Raw genomic sequence first — 19,647 nt, 5'->3', positions numbered from 1 at the left:
GCTCAAGTTCGAGACAGAAACCCTTTTCCAAACAAAAACAAATATTCAATTCTGAAGTAGATTCAAGTGCCATTTGCCTCTCTCTAAACAATGATGTGCATTTATCCATCAAAGCAGTGGGATCACTGGCATGGTCTTCAGCTTGCAGTGCAACAGTGGAAAAGACGATTCAACCTTTTGGATTAGCTTTATTACCACAGTATTAGCCACACAGTAAAAATGTTTCCTGTACTTGCTGTCCTTCCTTTTCTGTGTCTATTCTATCTTTAAGATTATGCCGTTGCTACCTTAACCTCAATCATTTGTGGGTTTTTTCTCTTTGCTTCAACATCAAGTTTAAAAAAACAGAAACATAGAAAATAGGTGCAGGAGTAGGCCATTCGGCCTTTCTAGCCTGCACCGCCATTCAATGAGTTCATGGCTGAACATGCAACTTCAGTACCCCATTCCTGCTTTCTTGCCATACCCCTTGATCCCCCGAGTAGTAAGGACTACATCTAACTCCTTTTTGAATATATTTAGTGAATTGGCTTCAACAACTTTCTGTGGTAGAGAATTCCACAGGTTCACCACTCTCTGGGTGAAGAGGTTCCTCCTCATCTCGGTCCTAAATGGCTTACCCCTTATCCTTAGACTGTGACCCCTGGTTCTGGACTTCCCCAACATTGGGAAACATTATTCCTGCATCAGAATTTTAAACGTTTCTATAAAAGGTCCCCTCTCATTCTTCTGAACTCCAGTGAATACAAGCCCAGTTGATCCAGTCTTTCTTGATAGGTCAGTCCTGCCATCCCGGGAATCAGTCTGGTGAACCTTCGCTGCACTCCCTCAATAACAAGAATGTCCTTCCTCAGGTTAGGAGACCAAAACTGTACACAATACTCCAGGTGTGGCCTCACCAAGGCCCTGTACAACTGTAGCATAACCTCCCTGCCCCTGTACTCAAATCCCCTCGCTATGAAGGCCAACATGCCATTTGCTTTCTTAACCGCCTGCTGTACCTGCATGCCAACCTTCAATGACTGATGTACCATGACACCCAGGTCTCGTTGCACCTCCCCTTTTCCTAATCTGTCACCATTCAGATAATAGTCTGTCTCTGTTTTTACCACCAAAGTGGACAACCTCACATTTATCCACATTATATTTCATCGGCCATGCATTTGCCCACTCACCTAACCTATCCAAGTCGCTCTGCAGACTCATAGCATCCTCCTCGCAGCTCACACTGCCACCCAACTTAGTGTCATCAGCAAATTTGGAGATACTACATTTAATCCCCTCGTCTAAATCATTAATATACAGTGCAAACAGCTGGGGCCCCAGCACAGAACCTTGCGGTACCCCACTAGTCACTGCCTGCCATTCTGAAAAGTACCCATTTACTCCTACTCTTTGCTTCCTGTCTGACAACCATTTCTCAATCCATGTCAGCACACTACCCCCAATCCCATGTGCTTTCACTTTGCACATTAATCTCTTGTGTGGAACCTTGTCGAAAGCCTTCTGAAAGTCCAAATATACCACATCAAATGGTTCTCCCTTGTCCACTCTACTGGAAACATCCTCAAAAAATTCTAGAAGATTTGTCACAAATCCATGCTGACTTGGACCCATCATGTCACATCTTTCCAAATGCACTGCTATGACATCCTTAATAATTGATTCCATCATCTTACCCACTACCGATGTCAGGCTGACCGGTCTATAATTCCCTGTTTTCTCTCTCCCTCCTTTTTTTTAAAAAAAAAAGTGGGGTTACATTGGCTACCCTCCACTCGATAGGAACTGATCCAGAGTCAATGGAATGTTGGAAAATGACTGTCAATGCATCCGCTATTTCCAAGGCCACCTCCTTAAGTACTCTGGGATGCAGTCCATCAGGCCCTGGAGACTTATCGGCCTTCAATCCCATCAATTTCCCCAACACAATTTCCCGACTAATAAGGATTTCCCTCAGTTCCTCCTCCTTACTAGACCCTCTGACCCTTCTTATATCCGGAATGTTGTTAGTGTCCTCCTTAGTGAATACCGAACCAAAGTACTTGTTCAATTGGTCCGCCATTTCTTTGTTCCCCGTTATGACTTTCCCTGATTCTGACTGCAGGGGACCTACATTTGTCTTTACTAACCTTTTTCTATTTACATATCTATAGAAACTTTTGCAATCTGTCTTAATGTTCCCTGCAAGCTTCTTCTCGTCCTCCATTTTCCCTGCCCTAATCAAACCCTTTGTCCTCCTCTGCTGAGTTCTAAATTTCTCCCAGGCTCCAGGTTCGCTGCTATTTCTGGCCAATTTGTATGCCACTTCCTTGGCTTTAATACTATCCCTGATTTCCCTTGATCGCCACGGTTGACCCACCTTCGCTTTTTTATTTTTATGCCAGACAGGAATGTACAATTGTTGTAGTTCATCCATGCGGTCTCTAAATGCCTGCCATTGCCCATCCACAGTCAACCCCTCAAGTATCATTCACCAATCAATCCTAGCCAATTCACGCCTCATACCTTCAAAGTTAGCCTTCTTTAAGTTCTGGACCATGGTCTCTGAATTAACTGTTTCATTCGCCATCCTAATGCAGAATTCCACCATATTATGGTCACTCTTCCCCAAGGGTCCTCGCACAACGAGATTGCTAATTAATCCTCTCTCATTACACAACACCCAGTCTAAGATGGCCTCTCCCCTAGTTGATTCCTCGACATATTGGTCTAGAAAACCATCCCTTATGCACTCCAGGAAATCCTCCTCCACCGTATTGCTTCCAGTTTGGTTAGCCCAATCTATGTGCATATTAAAGTCACCCATTATAACTGCTGCACCTTTATTGCATGCACCCATAATTTCTTGTTTGATGCCCTCCCCAACATCACTACTACTGTTTGGAGGTCTGTGCACAACTCCCACTAACGTTTTTTGCCCTTTGGTGTTCTGCAGCTCTACCCATATAGATTCCACATCATCCAAGCTAATGTCATTCCTAACTATTGTATTAATCTCCTCTTTAACCAGCAATGCTACCCCACCTCCTTTTCCTTTTATTCTATCCTTCCTGAATGTTGAATACCTCTGGATGTTGAATTCCCAGCCCTGATCATCCTGGAGCCATGTCTCCGTAATCCCAATCACATCATATTTGTTAACATCTATTTGCACAGTTAATTCATCCACCTTATTACGGATACTCCTTGCATTAAGACACAAAGCCTTCAGGCTTGTTTTTTTAACACCCTTTGTCCTTTTAGAATTTTGTTGTACAGTGGTCCTTTTTGTTCTTTGTCTTGCGTTTCTCTGCTCTCCACTTTTCCTCATCTCCTTTCTGTTTTTTGTTTTTGTCTCCTTTTTGTTTCCCTCTGTCTCCCTCCATTGGTTCCCATTCCCCTGCCATATTAGTTTAACTCCTCCCCAACAGCACTAGCAAACACTCCCCCTAGGACATTGGTTCCGCTCCTGCCCAGGTGCAGACTGTCCGGTTTGTACCGGTTCCAATGCTGCACCACTGCTCAAGCCACGTATTCATCTGCGCTATCCTGCGATTCCTACTCTGACTAGCACGTGGTACTGGTAGCAATCCCGAGATTACTACTTTTGAGGTCCTATTTTTTTAAATTTAGCTCCTAGCTCCTTAAATTCGTTTCGTAGGACCTCATCCCTTTTTTTACCTATGTCGTACCTATGTCGTTGGTACCAATGTGCACCACGACAACTGGCTGTTCTCCCTCCCTTTTTAGAATGTCCTGCACCCGCTCCGAGACATCCTTGACCTTTGCACCAGGGAGGCAACATACTATTCTGGAGTCTCGGTTGCGGCCGCAGAAACGCCCATCTATTCCCCTAACAATTGAATCCCCTATCACTATCGCTCACCCACTCTTCTGCCTGCCCTCCTGTGCAACAGAGCCAGCCACGGTGCCATGAACTTGGCTGCTGCTGCCCTCCCCTGATGAGTCATCTCCCTCAACAGTACTCAAAGCAGTGTATCGGTTTTGCAGGGGGATGACCACAGGGGACCCTTGCACTACCTTCTTTGCACTACTCTTCCTGTGGTCTTCCATTCCCTATCTGGCTGTGGACCCTTCTCCTGTGGTATGACCAACTCGCTACACGTGCTACTCACGTCATTCTCAGCATCGTGGATGCTCCAGAGTGAATCCACCCTCAGCTCCAACTCCGCAACGCAGACCGTCAGGAGCTGGAGGTGGATACACTTCCCGCACATGTAGTCGTCAGGGACACTGGAGTCGTCCCAGAGTTCCCACATGGTACAGGAGGAGCATAACACGCGACCGAGCTCTCCTGCCATGACTTTTGAGGTGGGAATAGGCTTTTTTCCTCGAAGGAAAAGTCTAGGTATATAAATATCAGGTTTAAGTATAGGAGTTGAATCAAACATCAAGTCCAATGCAACAATTTAAAGAGGGGGATTTCAAGTTAAATTAGCCATACTCCTTCCTCTCCAAACAACAATGTAAAATAAAATATCATTAGTTTAGTAGTTGAACCAAATAGATTTTTTACTAATAGAGGACCAGAAAATGCTTGAAAAGCTCAGCAGTTCAAGCAGCATCAGTGGAGAGGTACAGAATTAACATTTCAGGTCAATGACTTATCAGACGGTTCTAAAACATTAACTCTGTTTCTTGCTCCACAGATGCTGCCTGACCTGCTGAGCATTTCCAATATTTTCTGGTTTTTTATTTCAGATTTCCAGCACCTGCACTATTTTACTTTTGTACTAGATTTTTGACTACCTGCTTGATCGAACGCTATAAAATATGCACGTCTCCAATTATCTGCATCATTATTAGCTACTAACCTTTCATGTTGCTCTTGGATTTCTCAGTTTGCTTGCCTGTGGGTGTTTGGGCCTGTTGCCCTTGGCCACTAGAAGAAGCTGCCTGTTGTGCTGCCTTTTGCTTCAACATTGTCCAGTCAAAGGTGTAGTCATACTGATGATTTAAGGTTCTGCAAGAAAAAAAAATAGTACATATTAAATGCTATGTGACTAAATTAAAAAATGTTGATAATTCGGTCACAATTTTATAATTTGGCCTTAAATTATCAGGTTCAGAGAAACTAATTTTCCTGAGCACGAGTTGAAAATAAAACCAATGCACTATAATACTAAAGCAATGTAACAGTTTCAAAACAAAAAGCCACTCAAAACACTGGGAACAGCAATAGTAAAATAGCTGATTATAGATAATTGAAAATTTTCTCAATCACCCAGCCAAGCTCTCAGTTTTCATTGGAAAATCCATTCGGGTCAAGATGCAACCTCCCTCAGTATTTAATGTAATTTTCTTCCTTCCCTATTCCCTAACATTTTCCTCTTAATATTCCTATTCTAGAGCAAGTGCCTTATTTGGTCTCTCCAATCTGCATCTTTAGCTGTAGTTACATAATCTCCCTCAGTCTTCATACATTAAAAACAAACATTGAATTCTGAAATAATTATGCTGCAAGCATAGAGATTTAGCATTCCCACCTAAATATAATATACAGGTCTCTTCATTCGAGTTCCAAATAAAGTGCAACTTTCACCCCACTTTCTCTCATTCATAAATCTCCTGCAGCATAACAGTGGAACTAGCACAGTAAGATTTTCAAATAGCAAGATTCTCAGAACTTAAAGGTAGATTGCCACTTGTTAATTTTTGTCATCTCATATGCCCCACCACTGCTACTAAGAATAATGTTTACCTCCAAAAATTCTCCATATTTAATAGTGGGAAAAGATCACTGTTGTGGGGCTAGACTGGTGTCACACTAACTAAAGCATTTTTCTTTATAAACAGAAAAGTCTGAATGCGCTATCGGGCACCTGATCATCAAAAATGCAACTGGGGGTTTGGGGATGGGGGGGGGGCAGCGGCAGAGAAATCCGGATTCAATCACATGCCACTGGAAACCCACTGTTGTAAGGCACTGGCACAGGGGAAGGTGGGAAAGCAAAGAGGAGAAAACACAAGAACGATAAGAAATTGAAAACGATGGGGGAAAAGGAAAAAGAATGCCCACTGGCTTCTGTGTGACTGGTGTGCTTAGGAGCGAGTTTATCATGCTCAGAAATTGGGATCTTACTCATGTAAACCCATATCCTGCCTCCTTAACATAACTTTCAGAATCCTTCCCCCCAACCCAATTGCTCAGTATTGTAATCTTTCATATCATACCATAAAAACATGAAAGAGATCACAGAATTCAATAGTCAGGAAGTCAGATGGGCATTTTGGCAACCGCTGATGCGAGTCCCGCATGCAGTGTAAAGGATATCATTGAGCGAGTGCAGAACTAAATGGTACAATTTTAAATGGGGAACAGAGACGTGGGGTGCATGTACACATCTCTTTACAGGTGGCAGGACAAGTTGAGAAGGCTGTTAAAAAAAAAAAGCATTAAAAATCCTTGGCGTTAAGTAAAGCAAGAAAGTTATAACAAACCATCATAAAACACTTTTGGCCACCGCACTTTAAGAATGTCAAGGTCTTAGAGAGGATGCAGAAAAATTCACTAGCATGGTACCAAGGATGAGGGATTTCAGTTAGGTGGCGAGACGGAGAAGCTGGGGTTGTTTCTCATGAAGGGTTTTGATAGAGCAAATAAGGAGAAACCGTTTCTAGTGACAGAGGGGTTGGTAACCAGAGGACACAGTTTTAAGGCAACCGGGGCAAAGAACCAGAGGCAACACGAGACGAAAATTATGCAGCGAGTGATTATGATCTGAAATGCACTGCCTGAAAGGGTGGTAAAAGCAGATCAAAAGAGAATAGATTAAATACTTGGTAGGGGAAACATTTGCTGGGCTATGGTGAAATAGCAGGGGTGTGGGACTAATTGGATAGCTCTTCCAAAGAACTGGCAGAGGAACGATGGGCCAAATGGCCTCCCCTTGTGCTGCATCATTCTATAATTCTAATTGCAGTTCTTTCAAACGTGTGGAAGGTAAAAATTTATCAATGTGCCTGAGTGTACATTTACAAATTAAAGAACATATCAGTAGCAAGATATGAAAGCAATCCTTTGGACAATAGCTGAATCCTACATTTTATTAGCACATATCTAAAAAAGCACATTATGCTTTCACAAGTCACCTGAAAAGAATGCGGAAAAGCTGTCGGAGATACATGTAATCTGGTGCTTCTTCAAAACGTAATCCACGACAGTAGTTCAGGTACATTGCAAACTCAGCGGGGAACCCCTAATATAGAAGGGTGAAAAGTGTTAGCTTTCTGTTCACAATACATTTCTCTACTTAACAGAAACAGGATCAGAATACCCTTTATAAAAAGAAAACCAATAAATTCAATTTTTTGCATTTTCTTTCTTTGCCAGCCCTTTGCCCTATAGCCTTTTCATTAGCAAGTTGTTTAGTTAGTACTAGCCTGGAAGATTTCTCAACTCTTGCAATGCAAGAGATTATTCCTCTCCTATCCCCAGCATCAACTATATTCAAAATGCCAGTTGATCTTAATTAAAGTACCCAGTTAAAGATTTTAAAAAAGGTAATTAAGTGTAGCGGATATTTTTAAAGAAAATGTTAATACCAGATTTGAACAAATATGAAGTAAAACATACCTTACACAAAACCTCAACTGGCGTGGACATCTTCTTCTCACTAATCTTCTCGTATTTCTGCTTCTTCGTGGCTGCCTATGGAACATTTCAGAATGGCTCAAATTGTGTACGAGTTACGCAGAAAGTTTAAGAAACCAAGCATTAAACATGTTATTCTATAAGCCAATTCAGAATACCTTAAGTAGAAAAACATCTGTTGCTTACAGTCATAAAGGTGAATCTGGCTTAAAGAAATATTTATGTAACATTGACATTAAGTTCAACATTTGAAAAAATGGATCAAATACAGTATTTATATACTGAAACAAGCCAGGACCTGCCAGTTAATACTTTTAATTTTAATCATACGGGCTTGGTCACAGCTTGCATGCATTTAAGCTGGTGTGTGAACCATCCAGGAAAGATCACTATTAAAAAAAAACAGCACTAGTACAAAAATCTAAATTAATTGACAAATAAAAACACTTCGAACCCCATTTCAAACCAAGATGGGCTAAGTTTTCGACAAGAATATCAGCGTAATGAAGGAAGATGGGGCAAAGCAAAGTGTTAAAAATTGTGAATTGGCTGACTTTTGGCCCTGTGGGTACTAAGCCACACAAACCTGAAGATTCCAATTTTGATTACGAGTATGTGCTTAGTTCGTTAATCTTGGACAACGTAGTAACACTGCTAGAAATTGTCATCAGTACCTCTGGGTTAGAGAGGCAGAAAAAAAAAAGACTGCAAGAGTCACTGCTCCAGTTCACCACCCAACTGTTGGTCAAGCAGCTATGCTGCCCCCCCCGCCTCCTCCCTCCATCCCCCCCCCCCTTTATTTCAGAAAGGAACATTTTTTTTTTAAATAAAACTGATTAATTAACAAAACTTCACAGCAAAATGCTTACATACGGATTTACTTAGAAACTATAAATGCTTGCATGGGATATTTTTATAAATGCAACAGGAATATTTGTGGACAAAATATGCTTTAATTATACAAGTTCAGTTTCTAGCTCCATCTAAATACTTAAGTTGCAGACCACAACTTTTAACTTTCCTTAAATTTACTGATGTCTGAACAACCCGGCCACCTTCTTACATTTAAAAAGTAAAAAGTACCTTCTGCCAGAGTCTTGTTTATTTCTGCCTAAATAGGACAATATGCTTCTGAAATGCAAAAGGATAGTATGCAGGTACAGCAAGTGATCAGGAAGGCCTTTATTGCAAAGGGGATGGAGTATAAAAGCAGGGAAGTCTTGCTACAGCTGTATTGGTGAGGCCAGACCTGGAATACTGCTTGCAGTTTTGGCTTCCATATTTACAAAAGGATCCACTTGTTTTGGAGGCAGTTCAGAGAAGGCTCACTAGGTTGATTCTGGGGATGAGGGAATTGACTTGAGGAAAGGTTGAGCAGGTTGGGCCTCTACTCACTGGAATTCAGAAGAATGAGAGATGATCTTATAGAGACGTACAAGATTAAGAGGGGGCTTGACAAGGTGGGTGCAGAGAGGATGTTTCCACTGATGGGGGAAGACTAGAACTAGAGGGCATGATCTTAGAATAAGGGGCTGCCCATTTAAAACAGATGGAGAAATTTATTTTCTCGGAGGGTTGTAAATCTGTGGAATTCACTGCCTCAGAGAGTTGTGGAAGCTGGGACATTGAATAAATTTAAGACAGAAATACAGTTTCTTAAAAGATGATAAGGGGATAAGGGATTATGAGGAGCAGGCAGGGAAGCGGAGCAGAGTCCATGATCAGATCAGCCATCAGGCTCGAGGGGCCATATGGCCTACTCCTGTTCGTATTTCTTATGTTCTTATATTCACCAAATGCACAAGGCACTCCAGCTCCATATTTTATGGAGGTGCATAGAAAGACAGAACAACAATTGCAGTGGGGAAGGGAAGGAAAAGGTGGGGATGAAGTTAGTATAATGTATCTTGGTGGACAATTGGTTGATTTGAAGGAAGTGAAATTAAGTGGGGAACAGTTGCAGTCCTGGTGGATGGGTCACCCCTGAACCATATTCCATGACGCTTCCCAAGATCCTGCTGCCCTCTGCATTACTTGTTGATTGAAAGGCACCTATGGGATATTTACCAATGTGCAACAGTTGATAAGCACCTTAGAGACTTGGATCAGCAGCGTGTAAACAACTTCTTGCCCCACTGACAGTAAGCCGAGGAATGCCTTTATACATTATGTAAAGAGGACATACAAATAAAACGGATTCCTTACAAAAGGTCTATATCCGTATGATTTTCCTCAAATTCGTAACAAACCAAATGCATTCAGAACATTGCAAAAAAATTTATATGGTATATAAATTCTATCCAAGACTCCTCATCCTCCAAATTTGTATGCAACTTCTCCTCAAGTGCAGAATTATTATTATTTTTTTAAAATGAAGTTATTTCCAAGTTCTTCAGATACAGACTGAAAATACTGAGATTTTACTGAAGCATTGATTACAAAGATCAGATCAAAATGGAGAGAGAAATAATTTCGATCCATGCAATTTATATCAAGGCAGACCTATGCTGCTACTGAATTCTTTCACGGGTCTGCTCTGAATTTACCTTCAGTCCTTGCCAAGGAAGGCTTGTTCTGTTGAAGTACATCAGTACATATCCTAGAGATTCCATGTCATCACGACGACTTGTGGAAAAAAGACAAAGTATCTTAATATACAAAACATATGGAGTGACCAGTACTTTAACTGCTTCTCCTTGAAAGTACTTGAACCCACCCTCAACAATTACAAAATTAAATGAAGTACCACATAGCAAGCTCCATTAATTTAATTATTTTCTTGCGCTCAGGAGCTGCTTCAATGATATAGGTTGTAAGTGTGTCCTTGAGCAAGTCCAGAAATGAAGAGTGCAGCCCAGCCTGGATGCTGACCTAGAGGCACCCAAGCCAGGGAGAACCAGTTATCAGCTGGCATTTCACAACACACATCAAAGGAGCAGTTCCAGCAAGAGATAACACAAGATAAGAGTCCAGCGCAAGGCAAAATGAGCAATATTTTGAATTTTTGAAAGTATGTGTAGGCGTATTTTGTACTGAATATATTATCTTCGCCCAGCAAGCATTTAGTTGAGCTGATTGCAGGTCACAAAAAAGTGTGTGTAATCTGGGCTCATTTCAACTCTAGTCAACAGCTGACTGCACCAATCCACCAGCAAACAGTCTCTTGATTGCCTTTTTTTTAAAAACTCATAAGGCCTCAAGATGAAATAAACATCTGCTTAAAAATCATCTTTCCATTATATATACTTATGTTTTGCTACCTATGGTTTCCTTCAGTGACACCATTTTCATTGTTTACCTCAAAGCCATACCCATTTTTGCAAGCATCAATTGCCATATTTATTTTCCAGTTGAAAAAAGTAATTGTTGCAAACTTCAAATCAGTACAGACCCATAGACGACACTCCTTAATCCTGTGATAATCTTAATCTCTGCTGCTTTCAACCCACCATGAAATTCCAACCCCCACCCTTCTAGACTACAGCTAGAAAAGCAAATGAAAAAGATAGGAGTACTTTGCATGCTCTTTGTACCAATTTCATCTGTTCCCTGTATTTCAACAAAGGATGGGAAAACATGCAAAATGATTCCAATTTAAATATGCCACTAGTTAATTCTAATCATTTTTGTTTAATTTTAAATGATCCCAATTCTAAATTGACATAACGTGAACTAGAATACATCAGCCCCATACTATTGCATGCAAACACAATTGGCTTCATATGCAAATCATCCAGAGCTGCCTAGTTACCTTTAGATGCAGCACTGGATGCAGTGCAGTTGAGTACCTGTGTTTTATTTTTAAATTAAGTCAGTGCAAACAAGTACAGCTAAAAACCTCCAACAAACATCTCCCCAGAATGTTATATTATGTCAAGCAGCTAGACAAACCCAATTACTGCTAGTGAAAGTTAGCATACCACTTTACAAAAAGAATTTCAATGGTTAAAGCAACCTATATATCTACATAGATTTTATGGGTTCAAAATTGGCCAGGAGTTGCTCAGTTTTATTTGGAGCAACTTGATTTTTCTGGAGTATCTTAAAAATCCCCATTTTGCACATTCAATTTGCGCCAGTGTCAGTGAGTTAGTTAGGATTTTTTTTTGTTTGGTTTAGCTTTTTTCAAAAGGGGGCGTTACCAGCCACCTACACCCGTTTTGGCCACTTTGGACAGCTAATAGTTGTTCCAAACTAACTTAGGCCAGCGTATGTGGCTACTTGTGGCCGCACAGAAAACCCTTGGAGAGTTAAGAAATCAGCGCAGGTAGATACATCGGAGGCCAGCAGAACTTAATGACTTAACCAAGAATGTTAATAGGATCAAACAGCTATACAGGACATCATATGACAAACTTCACAAAGTTAATTTACTATACAACAGAAGCATTCATGGAAGCTTAAACTTCAAAAATAGTAAGAGACAAAACATATATTTTACATAATTTTTTCAAAATATCCAAATTAAAAAAAATAGAAGCACCCCCTGCTTGTAATTCTTATGTTCTTATGTTCTCCCAGCCGCCTAAGCTCACCCACCATCAGCCCGCTCCTTACAAACAATCCTACCACCCCTGGGTCAGGGATCAGACCCTCCAGGATCAGAACAGCACCTGGGGTCAGAAATCGGACACGTCTGGGGATCAGATCTTCCCTAGAGGTCGGGGATCAGAACCCCCTACCCGCATGGGGTCGGTGATCGAACCCACCCTGTGGTTTGTAAGCTTCCCCCCCACCCCGCCGGGATCAAAACTCTCCCTCCCTCCTCACACCCCACCCCTGCACCAACCTGCTTATGGCCTTCTAGCCTGGGAAGGCAGCGGGCCTGGCTGTGCGGGAGGCCACTCGGCCCGGGATAGGGGCGGGACGCATTGGGTCCCATGCTGCAGCACACACAGAAGCTGGGGGCAGGAACTACAGCGCATGCGCACACACTCCAACACGCATGTGGAGAGCTGCCAGCACTGTTTCTGGCGCAGGGTCTAGCCCCGCCCCCCCCAATCAACTGGCCGCGCCAAGCCCCGGGAGAGGCAACACAGAGGCCAGAATCGAGGGACATTTTATCGGTGCCCTTTTCAACCCACAAAGTCGGCGCATCTCTGGTGAGTGCATCAAAAAAAGGGGTGGTCCAATTTTGAGCCCATGATTAGGTACAGTATATAAAGGCAGCCAACAACTCCATCTCCAGTGGAAAAAGCATCCTTCACGCCGCTAACAAAACTTTACTTCGAGACTCAATAGTTTTTACCAGTATGTTGGGATAAATAAAATACACTCCATCCCAGACATTTTCACCAAGAGTCAAGTTCTCTCTCAGAAACTTATTTTAAAAAGTAGAGTTTTACTCTAGACCCAAATAAATGAAAATTAAATTCAGTCAGAAATTTCTAAGAGAAGTTATGAAGTACCAATGCTCATCAGTAACCATACTCACACCTCTTCACGTTATTACATGCTTTGGTTTAAAGTAGATAATACACTTACTAACTGTGCTTTTCTACCCCTTTTTCTGAAAAAATGCTTAGCCTGCCAAAATTTTTTTTTCTTCCAAAACCTGTATCTCTTATTATTTGAGCACATTCAAGAAAACTGTAAAATACTATGGTAGCTAGTTGTGGACTTGTTTCGCTACCAATTATTCCACATATGCACCGATGACACTCAACTTCCTTCCCGAAATTCAGTCATGGATGAGCCAGTTTCCTCCACTTAAACATTGGGGAGACTGAAACTATTGTCTTTGTCCCTCATCACAGTACCCTTTGCTTCTGACTCCTGCCCACTCCCAAGCTACCGGACTGTTCATAATCTTTATCCTACTCAATCCCAAGCGGAGCTTCTGACTCTATACCCTCTCCATTACAAACAATGTTTCATTTAACTTCTGCAACAAACCCCTAACCCAACTCATCTGCCACTGAAACACGCATTCATGCCTTCATCACCTATAGACTTTACTATTTGCAATGCTCTTCTGGCCTGCCTCTCAACAACAATTCAACAAAAATTCTACTATCTGTATCCTATCTTGCACTAACTCCCACTGATCCATCGTGTTTGTGGTCCTTTAATGCTGTAAAATCCATCACCCTCCTTGTATTTAAATCCCTTCCTGACTTAAACCCTCCCCAATTCTAACCTTTTTTAATGTTACAACCACCCCCCCCAAAACGCCTCGTGCTTCGCCTCTCCCTTCACCCACCATTGTATGCAGTTCCTTCAGCATCCTCAGCCCACGCTTCAGACCTCCACCGTTGAAATATTGAAATGTCTTTCTATATTAAAAAGGTAGATGTGCGGGCTACCAATTGGAAGTTAATCAGGCATAGCTAATTTACTGAAATAATTATATTGTCCAATTGAAGGCACATGGGGAGCGCATTTGGTGGATTATCTTGCTTTCAATGGATGCCAAATGAAGAATCAAAGCCCAATTTGACAAAACAAAAGAATTATGCAAGTGATTGCCATAGGCTGACCTTTGTGATAACTATTTTTCTCCTTTAGATTTGAAAATTCATACACAGCCTAAACTCCATTACATTTTCTTAAAAATATAAAAAGGTGCCTAGTTATATTATGGACATCAAAAAAAAAACTCTTAGAATTGAAGATAATAAACATACTCACCTCTGTTCAATACCTAGATGTGCATTGATGCTGGCATAACGTGCTGTCCCTGTAAGATTTTTGTCTTCTCTGTATGGTATGTGTTGCCTTGTTCGGTTGTCACGGTATTTTTTGGCCAAGCCAAAGTCGATCAGAAACAGCTGTAACATGAAGTACAAGACAATATAAAAAGTAAAATCCAGCATTTGTTTCAATTTTGTAATACATGATCACACATTTCCGGATAAAACAGCAAATTTATAATATTGCAAAACGTGTGCTACAGGGGAGTTTGTCAGCAGGAATAGTGGTACAAAATAGGAAACTAAGTAAGACTTTGTGCTTTATGTAAAATTTGATGATTCTCGCTTCATGAGGAAAACCACAGTTCTTTCATAGTTCTTCCCCATCACTTAACGATTTCTTTAAAAAAGTGATAATATGCATAATTCCAAATCAGAAAAGGTATTAAAGCCACGAGAGAAGGGCCTGAATTAGTAATCGATGCTTCATTTTCAGGAACTTTGTTAAAAAATTAAGATATTTTTTCCTCCAAACCTTGATTACTGAAGTACTTTACCGATGTGATTTCCAATTTGAATAAAAGCATATTTACTAATGGGGGAGTGTTAGCTGCAAAAGTTAAGCTGGAAACGATTCAAAGCATAACATCTGCCTATTTCTCAAATTTAGGATATATTATCCTGAATTAAATCAAAAAAGTTCAGTGTTACTGGGAATTACAGTTCCAATATCAACTTGTGAACATAACCCCTCCTCTCGAAGAAAATGGTGACTCAGGCTGGTAACGAGAGTGGGGGGGGGGGGGAGGGGGGGGACGACTGGAGATCAGGGCTGTGAATGAAGGCTCAAGGCTTCCTTTAGGGGCTCAGCGATAGGTCAACAATTCTGGTGTCAGCAGATACCATTTTCATGTTTCTCTCTCCTCCCATTTTAATCTCCTAACACTCAACCAAAAGACGATTTCAGATATGGCCAAAATGCAGTTCAATAGCATTAAACTTAATTGACATTTTTTGCTTTGTGCAGTTTGCTTACATTTTTAGAAATTGTAAATGAATAAAAGTTACACGTGGAGCTCATTCAAATTTTATATGATTAACCCATATCTATTCCCAACATTAATCAAACGAAGGTATGACAGAGTATATTATAATGGCCTTTGCCTCACTTATTCATCAGAGTAATATATAGCCATATCAAGTTTAACCTGACCATAAGGTTCCAACATACAGTCTTGCCCTCTAGATTTACCATCTTTGTCATATTTCCAAGGTTAGCCACTGAAACACAAGGTCACCTTCCTAATTCTCTGAAGGCCTAGCAGATCAACACACCACCCAGTGTAGCACAAAAGCATGCAATATAGAAGACTGGAGGGTGAACTCCCAGAGTTAAATGATCTCAGTTGTTGGCATCTAGGAAAAAGCTACCCAAGGTTCCTAAACGCTAACCAGCGACTCCTGCTGTATGTATGAGCGTTGAGCAAGAATAGAACCACGCTCAGTTCTAACTCTGCTCCATGTTCAAATAACCTGCCAATTACCACCATTTAGGTTTGCACCAAGAATGGGTACTTGGCTAAATAAGCTGAATGACAATGTTGGAGAATCAGTTTTATACCAATGTAGGTACAATTTACATAATTTTTTTAGCAAGAATGAATTAGCTCTAACAGTTTTATAAATAAATTGTAATTCTCTAGCTCAACTGCTTTGATAGCTATAAAATACACCACTGGTTTTGATCAATCTACACCCTGGCTCCTTGTATACCGAAACATCCAGCTAAGATATCAACAATCAGTAATCAACTTTAATTGGGCAGCTAATTTTCATGTTTAGCAATATCCTAGATTTTATATCATACCACCTCAATTTTAGATTCATCTCTACATCCTGGCAATTATGCAGCAACATTAACATACATAAAATGAACAGAGGTGTAGGACAAAAATTCAATTTACAAATGATTCCCGTAAAAAAGACTTGAATGGTTCAAAACATCGATATAATGCAGACTCTCTTTAGCACCTTGTGTTCATATAGAAAAATAGGATATGTTGGACGTGCTTGCTGCTCAGGTCTAAAAATATGGAACACTAGGTTCAATCAGATTCATTCTATAAAATGCACCTGGCATCAAGACATCTATTTCCAGGGGGAAAAACATGCTACACTTCATTTCTAGCAAAACACCAACACTTGAGAGTTTCGGCTGTACGGACAGATACACTTCATCTAAGACATGTGGAGATTCAGCAAGGTTGTCATTATGAATACAATATTGTAAACACAGGGTACAAGATTGGACTATGTTCATCTAAACCCCCAGATTTTTTCTTTAATAAACAGCAGCAGATAGTGCAGATGCCCATTACATCTATCCCAGGAAAAACTCAAGGTGGTAAAAGACCATTTCCTGCCCCAAAACTTGGTAGGTTCTCCCAAAGGAACATTAGGTCATTTAGCCCCTCGAGCCTATTCCATCTTTCAATTAGATCATGGCTGATCTGTGACCTAACTCCATGTACCTGCCTTTGCCCCACATCCCTTTGGTTAACAAAAAGCTATCAATCTCAGATTTAAAATTAATTGATCTAGCATCAATTTCAGTTTGCAGAGAGTTCCAAACTTCTACCATCCTGTGTGTAGAAATGTTTCCTAATTTCACTCCTGAAAGTCTTAAAAATTAGAGCCAGACCTGTCTCCTTGTCCTAGAATCACCAACCAGCAGAAATAGTTTATCTCCATCCACTCTTTGTTTCCTTTAGTGTCCCAAAACCTTGGATCAGATCATACTTAACCTTCTAAGCTCTGGGCAAAAGAACCCTAATTTGTGTCATCTCTCCTCATAATTTAACCCTTGGAGTCTGGGTATCATTCTCGTAAACGTATGCTGCACTCTCTCCAAGACCAATGTATCCTTCCTAAAGGTGTGGTGCCCAGAACTGCTCACATTACTCCAAGTGTGGTCTAATCAGGGTTTTGTATAGCTGTAACATAACTTCTACTCTCTTGTATTCCAGTCCTCTAGATATGAAGGACAGCATTCCATTAGCCTTTTTGATTATTTTTTATACAGTTCGGACATTTTAATGATCTATGTAACTGGATCCCCTACTCTCTTTGGACCATCACTGTTTTTAGCTTTTCACCATTTAAAAAGTACCCTGTTCTATTCTTTTTAGGTCCAAAGTGGATTACCTCACACTTGCCTACACTGAAATGTTTGCCAGTTTGTCCTATTCACTTAATCTATCAATATGGCTTTGTAATACTATGCTTTCATCTACAATGCCACCTGTGTGTCATTGGCAAATTTGGATATGTGGCTTTCTATGCCATCCAAGTTAATAAATAGTGAATAGTTGAGGCCCCAACACAGATCCCTGTAGGACACCACTAGTCACATGCTAACAATTACAGTACCTGTCCATTTTCCATACTCTGTCTCCTGCCACTCAGCCAATTTCCTAACCAGGTCAATAACTTGCCTTCATTTCCACGGGCTTCAACTTTAGTTAATCATCTCTTATGAGGGACGTTATCAAATGCCTTCTGCAAGTCCACATAAATAACTTCCATAGACATACTCCTGTCCGTTACTTTATAGTCACCTCTTCAAAAAATTCAATCAGGTTCATCAGGCGTGACCTACCTTTCATAAATTCATGCTGGTTCTCTCTGATCAGCCGAAAATTTTCACGCCATTCAATCACCCTAACAATTTCCTGACAACAGATGCTAGGTTAACTGGTCTATAATTCCCTGGTTTCCCTCTCACCATTCTTAAATAGCGGAGTGACGTGTAATTTTCCTACCTAAAAAGGAACAGTTCCTGAATCAAGAGAACTTTGGAAGATTATAATTAGGACATCTGCAATGTGCTCACCTACTTGCTTTAAAACCCTGGGATGGAAACCATCCGATCCTGGGGATTCGTCATTTTAATGCCATTATTTTCTTCATTACGGTTATTGTGCGTCCGTTAATTATGTTGAGTCCCTGTCCCAATATTAGTTTCCTTGGGATTTCTGGCATGCTATCTTCTTCCTCTACTGTAAATACTGACGTAAAGTAATTATTCAATTTGTACGCCATTTCCTCATCATTAACAATATCAGTTTTCAAGGGGCCAATATTGCTCCTGACCACCCACTTTTTCCTAATATAATTGTTTAAACAAAAAGTATGCGCATTGATTTTGATATCCCTTGCAAGTTTCTTTTCATATTCCCTTAACTCGAACTCAAAGAAGAAAGTAGGGAGGGGAAAAAGAGAATGTCCCCTGAACTTGGACACTTAAGGATCGACAATCGTTTGGGAATGGAGGCATAGAAACAGAACAATTAAATTACTAACTTCATAATAACTGGTCATTGCTAGGCACCTCACAGTTCAGTTTAAGTTCAGGTCAACTGACCCAGGTATAGACATGGTCAGGAGAAAAACCATCGAAATTAAAATAACTGATAATACTTCAGAATATACCATGTCTGTAGGAATGTATCTTATCTAAGGCCAAGGGTGAACCTTCATTCTCTAATCGGGCACAATTGCTGCAATTAGAATACTACTGTTTATATCTTTATTCCTCAATCAACATCTCTTTTTAAAAAAGATCTGATCATTGTTGTTTGTGGGACGCTCCTGTATATAATTCAGCCGTCACGTTTCCCACATTACAACAATGGGCACACTTCAAAAAAAAAAGTCCTTAATTGGCTATAAAAGACTTTGGGATGTCCTGAGATTGTGGCGCTATATAAATACAGGTCTTTCTTTGTAAAGAGTGAAAGTTACCAATCACTACTGATTATCACGTCAATCCTTTCCCAACATACACACAGTGGACATGTTTAACAAATACCAACCCTGCAAAAAAAAATAGAACATTTGTAGAGTACTTAAATGCCATGGCCAAAATTACAATTTCCCATTCATAAAGTATCGAGTGGCATTCATTTTACTAGGGAGCTATAATGCAAACCATTTTTTAATATAAAAGTAGGGTACAACACGAGATGTCTGAATGGCTAACGGAATATTTTGCAATTTGAACAAAGTTAATTCAAATGAGACCCTTCATGCACACACATTTTTAGTTCCTATGCCATTAGATTTACAACACAGAAAGCGCAACTTACATTTACAAACGTCACCCTTGGTTCAGTGGTACCATTCTTGCCTGAGTCAGTGTTGTGGTTCAAGTCCCTTTCCAAAGAAATGAATGCAGAATCTTGGCTGGCACGTTAAACTGAGGCCCCCTCAGGTGGATGTAAAGATCCCCTTGGCATTGTTTGAAGAGGAATAGCAAATTGACCTGGTCTCCTGGTCAATGTTTATCCCTCAACCAAACATCACCAGCTCTCATTGTTGTGTGGAATGTTGCTGCCACATTACAATAGTGACTACACT

General features: G+C 40.6%; 1 protein-coding gene across 3 annotated transcripts in view; it reads right to left on the bottom strand.

Annotated features, from left to right (window-relative positions):
* The window catches only part of csnk1a1 (casein kinase 1, alpha 1), a 57,393-nt gene that overhangs the window by 13,346 nt on the left and 24,400 nt on the right, over window positions 1-19,647 (bottom strand). For 2 of the 3 annotated variants that reach the window (XM_070878455.1, XM_070878457.1), the window contains 5 exons: window positions 14,228-14,367; window positions 10,144-10,222; window positions 7,580-7,654; window positions 7,096-7,202; window positions 4,818-4,966 (listed from right to left, as the gene is read on the bottom strand). In XM_070878455.1, the coding sequence (XP_070734556.1) occupies window positions 4,818-4,966; window positions 7,096-7,202; window positions 7,580-7,654; window positions 10,144-10,222; window positions 14,228-14,367 (550 nt within the window). Of the gene's footprint in view, window positions 1-4,812; window positions 4,967-7,095; window positions 7,203-7,579; window positions 7,655-10,143; window positions 10,223-14,227; window positions 14,368-19,647 lie in introns of those variants that run through there. The other variant, XM_070878456.1, reaches the window with a different exon arrangement.

Source organism: Pristiophorus japonicus, chromosome 4 (genome assembly GCF_044704955.1).
Source record: "Pristiophorus japonicus isolate sPriJap1 chromosome 4, sPriJap1.hap1, whole genome shotgun sequence".
NCBI classification, from domain to species: domain Eukaryota; kingdom Metazoa; phylum Chordata; class Chondrichthyes; family Pristiophoridae; genus Pristiophorus; species Pristiophorus japonicus.
This window is presented reverse-complemented; position numbering and strand designations above follow the sequence as displayed.